General features: G+C 29.2%; 1 protein-coding gene across 1 annotated transcript; it reads left to right on the top strand.

Annotated features, from left to right (window-relative positions):
• The first annotated feature begins 1,276 nt into the window (after window positions 1-1,276).
• Window positions 1,277-4,597, top strand: LOC137837641 (remorin-like). Its single transcript, XM_068646710.1, has 5 exons — window positions 1,277-1,935; window positions 3,174-3,224; window positions 3,305-3,392; window positions 3,977-4,058; window positions 4,195-4,597. The coding sequence occupies exons 1-5, from the start codon at window positions 1,734-1,736 to the stop codon at window positions 4,387-4,389; spliced, it is 618 nt and encodes a 205-aa protein (XP_068502811.1). The 5' UTR covers window positions 1,277-1,733; the 3' UTR covers window positions 4,390-4,597.
• The last annotated feature ends 1,895 nt before the right edge of the window (window positions 4,598-6,492 follow it).

Genomic DNA, 6,492 nt, shown 5'->3' with positions numbered 1-6,492 from the left:
ATTATGATTTTTTCTCCTAGTTTTTACAAGGTGGGCACTCACAAAATATTCCCTTGTGTGCACGATATGAAAGAATCTTTATTAACTATACATTTTTTTATGGAAATTTCCCTTTGAGTAAGGTAATAAAAAACGGCGACGTTTAAGGGTGCTAGAGCACGTTATGTGTCTATATGTGGGGTAACCTTGATTAATAAGATAACACCAATAAAGTATTGAATTGTTATCATCAATCAATAGATTAAGGAGTGATTACCTAATAATGTTGGTTTACTTTATTGTATGTATCACAAGTTTCTTTGTCAATAATGGCGTCAACAACCCTTCAAAGAGTAACCATAATTTGTGGCTATTAATTAAATATCAGTTTTCCAAACAAAATATCAAATCTTCAAAAATTAAAGAATATTTTCCTAATAGAAGGAAGTTGTTGCAAATTAAAAAGAAATTATTCATGACTTATTAAAACTACATCATAAATTTCAATTAAGTGGAAATGGAGATAGAACTTAATAGTTGTAGTGGTGGAAGTAGGGTGAATATGGAGATAGGTTTTGTAATGTTTTTTCTTTAGTTAGAATTGATCGATTTAAATTGATTACATTTTAGTCATATATTTTTTAAATAGTTATTTAATTTGAACCAATTTATCATGTTGGTTCAGATACGGTAATCCATTTTATTATTAAAACAATAAAATAAAATAGAAAATTATTGTGTGAATTGTAAAGCATGTGACAAGTTAGAAAATGAAAAAAAAATTAAATACTTGTTTTTAACTTATATTGATTGAAAGTAATAATTAAAGGGATATTACTAAATTTTGAATTTCTAAATATTTTATTAAGGAATAGAATTTGTTACTAAATCATATAAATCAATATTCATAAAAAAAATTAAATAATTCATATATTATGCTTTTAACTACATTTATTTCAAATTTTGTTCTGTAAAGCGCATTACCAATACATTTACAAATAATTTATAAGCGGTTCTTAATTGAATTCCAAGCAAATAAACAACAACAACAAAAAATGTAGAATTCATTGTTTCGGCAATCAATTAAATAAATACATAAAACAATACAAACTATTGTGAGGTGAAGGTATTGAAAAATGAATGAAAAACTTTATGAACAATTTAATTTACTAAAGTCATGGTTTAAAATCCTTGAATAGTGTTAAGTAAAAGTCAAATATCATACCTATCTCTTTGTTTGTTCTTATTTTAATTTTTTTTACTCTAATAAAGTAGCAAACATACAATTAAAATTCCTATTCTTGAACTTTATCTATGGAAAGTGTTGGGAAGAAATGATGGCATGAAATGATGGCATTGATGGAATGAAGAAGAGAGAATTAATGAAGGGACCCACGAAGAACAGGTGTAGAAGGGTTATTGAACATTTTGTTTGGTTTATCCTTAATTTACTTTGGTTGTACAAGTGTTAGCATATGTAGCTTTCATCGTCCACAATGGTCTCTAATATCTGTTACTGTGCCAACGCATGGTGAGGCCACAAGTACCTAACTCCCAGCTAAGCTTTTGGAACTTAGAGTTAAGCAGTTACCTTCCTCCAACTATAATATCTCAACCAATCAACACCCTTCTCAATTCTCTCCCTCTCTCTCTTCAATAAGTGTTGATTTTTCCTAAATAAGTGAAAGTGTAGTTATACCTGTTTCTGTTTACCACTTTTGTGTGCACAGAATTCTGAGTTTCTTAGGAGAAAAATGACAGAACAGCAACCTAAAACGGTAGAGTCAGAGTCAGCAGCACCTGCTGCTCCTTCTTCACAGGCCCCAGCTGAGCCTGAGCCTGTTCCTGTTCCTGTTCCTGAGGCTCCAAAGGATGTGGCTGAGGAGAAATCTGTGATTCCAGTGCCCTCTTCTGATGAAAAGCCTGATGAGTCCAAGGCTCTTGTCTTGGTTGAGAGTAAGATATTGTCTTGTTGATTCTCATGTTGTCATGTTTTGGAAGGTGGAGTCCAAGGCTCTTGTCTTGGTCGAGACTAAAATATTGTTATGTTGATTCTTGTTATGTTATCTCATGTTCTGGAAGTTGGGGATAGTTATATTTGGTTGGTGAGAAAAACTGATTGCAAACAAAGAAATTGAAACCTGTGTTTATGGAGTCTCTCTGCATATTTCTTTTATGCTTTATTTATTAGGCTAACCAATTCTTTGAGGACCTGTGTTTTGTTTATTCCAAAGGGTGCTTTAATTTTATTATTCTGTAATTTTTTGAGAAAGAAAAAAAGATTTTTTTGTAATTGCTTGAGGAAAAAAGTGTTTTTTTTCATTCACTATTTCTTCTGCTGCTTCTTCTGAGTATATTTTCAAATTACATGGTTGTTCACTGCTTTTGGACCTGATTTTTCTGAAAATTTCGTGTCATATTTCCTACTCTAGTGTCTAAAGGTGATATGCTTCTGCTAACGATATAAATATTTTTGTTATTATTCTCTTAAATAGCTATAAACAATCACTGAGAAATGGTTTTAATATCTTAGATATGTTTTTATATTAATATTCCTAACCCCTTTTTGGAGAAAAAAATTTCATATTTGATTGTTTGGTCGTTTGTCGTTACTTGTACTTGATTGCGTTTTCTGGTATTTTATCAGATTCCCTTTTGCTGGAACTTTCCTGTTGTAATTTTATTCAAAACAATATTCTCATATTGCACTGCATCTTTTCCATTTCTATCAGTAAGTGACAGAGTCGTCCTTCTTTAAATCCAAGTCTTGTACAACTTCATTTTACATAAATTTATCAAATTTTATTGTGCTTCACTATTTTTTGAGCCAATTTCAAGGTGATGTAGCCTTGTTGGTTCAGAAACTTAGTTCAGAGGAGAGTAAACGAACAAAATTTATTTTTGAATGAGGTTTTTTAGTTCAATGATTCATTAAAGCAGAACAAATAAATATAACAAAAGTTTCTCTTCATTTGGTGAAAGATACAAAGAATGAGTTTTGTTGATTCCCATGTGAGGGATTGATTTGCTTTCAATGTTAATATTGAAGCAAGTTACATGCCATTTAGTAACAGACCAACAATGGTTTGCAACAAAATAATCTTTTGTTGTTTCATCATCATATTTATGATCATAACTTCTGTCCATTTTTGTTGTTATGCTGTTTATTATTGTTAATTTGGTTATATTGTCAGAGACTCAAGAAGTTGCTGAAGTGAAACCTACTGAGGGTTCTGTAAACAGAGGTTTGTCATGTGACATTATGAAATTTCATTTCCACTTATGAACCCTTTTGTATTATGTCATCATCCTCATTTATTTTCAGATGCGGTGCTTGCAAGAGTTGCAACTGAGAAGAGGTTATCACTAATCAAAGCATGGGAAGAAAGTGAAAAATCAAAAGCTGAAAACAAGTAAGAATCTGCATCCCTTTTGGTTCATATTTAATGGTGTGCTTACATTAACTTCTTGGTAAGAAATAATCAATAATTTTTCATAGTGAAGATCAAGTGAAAAATAGTTACTTCTACATTTTCATAGTATCAAAATTTTGTGGGATTATTGATTTTTCTGTTACCCCAGCACACAAACAAACAATGGTGATTAATCTACCTAACATCAACCTAAAATCTTGTTGGGTAGTAGAATCAATTTCATTGTTGTGCCAAATAATTGGTAAGATTCTTTAATTGATTTACCTTAACCATGGTGATTAATCAACCTAACATCAACTTTATGTTCTTTTATCTTTGAATTGAAAGGTTATTGGTTGGTTTCTTTTTTTACTTGTACTGATCTTTGCTATTTTTGTGCATTGAACACTCTTGGAACCAAATATACACCATTCATTGTAAAATATCACCATCATAAAGGTGGTCAATTTGGAAACATATATGTTAAAAAATGATTCCAATTAGAACATAAATGACAGATAGTATTATAAATTTCTGAGGTTAACAAAGTCTAGGATGCTAATTTAACTGAAATTATTGAACAGGGCACATAAAAAGCTTTCAGCCATTTCAGCATGGGAAAACAGCAAGAAGGCTTCAGTGGAGGCAGAACTAAAAAAGATTGAAGTAAGAATTAATTTCATTGCCAATTCTAACATGTTTTGTGTTTTTTTCTTCTATTTCACATTTTTAAATATTGGTTTTGTGTGATGCTTCCTGCATTGAATGTGGCCAAAGTTAACTCTCATTTTTGCATGAGTAGGAACAATTGGAGAAGAAAAAAGCAGAATATGCAGAAAAAATAAAGAACAAAATAGCTACAATTCACAAGGAAGCTGAAGAGAAAAGAGCAATAATTGAGGCAAAGAAAGGGGAAGATCTTCTAAATGCAGAGGAGACAGCTGCAAAGTATAGAGCAACTGGAACAGCTCCAAAGAAACTCCTAGGCTGTTTCTGAAGCTTCAAACATCAAACATTGTTGAAAACAAAAAATGTTAATTATTGTTGTGTATCTTTGATCATTAAAGTATCATGCATACAAGTGTGTTTGCTTTAGTTTATATGCCCATGTTCATTTATTATGTGTGCAAACCGACACATTGGCCTGTATATATCAACTACTTTGTGGATAAGAAAATTTAATGATTCAATCTGTTCATTTGTTACTTCTGCCATGAATTCATTCACCAACTTCAGCATCTCTAAACTATTTGAATCTTCTCTATCTTTGGCCTTGGACTTGTCACTAAAACCTATATAAGAAACTGGTTTTTTTTTTTTTTTTTTTCTGAAACACATCTTTTCATAAGCTTAAAAATCAAATTCTTGATAACATACTCAAAAGATAAAACTATCTAGTAATTATAATTTGTAACACTAAAAAAAAAATCATTGAATACAAACAAATTTCAGAGAAAAAAAATAATTAGTTATTATATTGACTAAATTAAAGACTATTTTATAAACTAAAAAAAATTTGGTTTCTAAATTAGTTTCTATTATTGTTAAATAGTTTTTAAATTGGTATCTAATTAACTAACAAGGTTTTTGCTACCAAATTTAGAATCTAAATATTTGGTAGTTAAAACCTTGGTAGCTAATTAGATACCATTTAGAAACTATTTAAAAATAATATAAATTAATTTAGAAATTAAAAAGTATTTTAGTGTCTCAAATGATTTCTAATTTAGTCACTATATCAACTAATTATTTTTTTCTTCTAAAATTGGTTTTTATTCAATGATTTTCTTGTAGTCTTCCATATCATATCAATAATCCTTTGTTATTTTAAATTTTTTAAAATTGAACAAAAAAATCTTCACTGCTTAATACTAATGTCATATACATCTAATCGTACTACACTAGCATTTATTCTTATGTAAAAGAAAAAAATAGAGAACTAGAATCATATTTTTTTTTTACGGTAAATAATGTTATTGATATAATCATTCCAAGCACATTTATATATCAGCAAAAGCCAAATCATATCTAGTCTCAGAAATATTCAGAGATTTGTTGACTACTTAATAAATGGTATATATTTGCATAATCTAAAATCATGTTTTACTCAAATATAAACTAGGAACCAAGAATGAAAACTTTTAACTAATTAAATATCTTCTAATGTTAAACACTTACTTTTGTTTATTTTTGCTCATCTTACTAATAAAATTTAAATTATGATTAAAATAATATTTTATTCTGAATAGCATATGGTTTCCATGGTTTTCATCTAATTTAATAATTTTATATTTTAAATTATTATAAAAATTATTGTAAAGAATGAAACATCTTAAAATTAGTTAACTAGTTTTTATTGAAATTGTAGTTTTAACATAACTATATTATTAGAAAATAAAAAGCAATTTATGTTTAAATACAATTACGTCATTTTAAAATTTGAAGCATAAATTTGCCATGCAATTTATTAAGTAGTTTAGATAAAATGAGAAGTGTTCGTAAATGGGGTCTTGAAAAGCAAATCAAACTATTTTACATCACCGAACCCAACCAAAATGGAAAACTAATTTTTTTTTGTAAGATTTGAAGTGGAAATCACAATTTTATATGCTCTTAAATCAAATATTGTCAATCTTGAGAGGGTTATTAGAGTAAATGAAGATGAATATTTCTTGTCTGATGTGATGCTTTAATGTAGCGTACGTAATCGCACGTAATCGTAATGAAGAAAGAGAGGTTTTGATGAACCCTAATTGTAGAGAGAAAAATAAATATAAAAGAAACTTTTATTCACTTGTATATTAGAGAGTAAAATACATGGTGTATATATAAGAAAAAGATTAAGACCTAGCTGAAACAGAAAAAGGAAAGTTGGGTCAAACAAACAAAGCCCAATAATTTAAAATAGAAAATTAAATATATTAACACCCCTCAAGCTGGGGAGTAGATATTTGTCAGGCCCAGCTTGGATTTGAGAGTAGAGAATTGTGCGGAAGCAAGGGGCTTGGTGAATATGTCAGCAACTTGCATTGCAGAAGTAATGGGTAGTAGTTTGAGGAGACCAAGGTTAAGTTTTTCACGAACTAGGTGGCAATCAATT

The sequence above is a fragment of the Phaseolus vulgaris genome, chromosome 4, assembly GCF_000499845.2.
Source record: "Phaseolus vulgaris cultivar G19833 chromosome 4, P. vulgaris v2.0, whole genome shotgun sequence".
NCBI classification, from domain to species: domain Eukaryota; kingdom Viridiplantae; phylum Streptophyta; class Magnoliopsida; order Fabales; family Fabaceae; genus Phaseolus; species Phaseolus vulgaris.
This window is presented reverse-complemented; position numbering and strand designations above follow the sequence as displayed.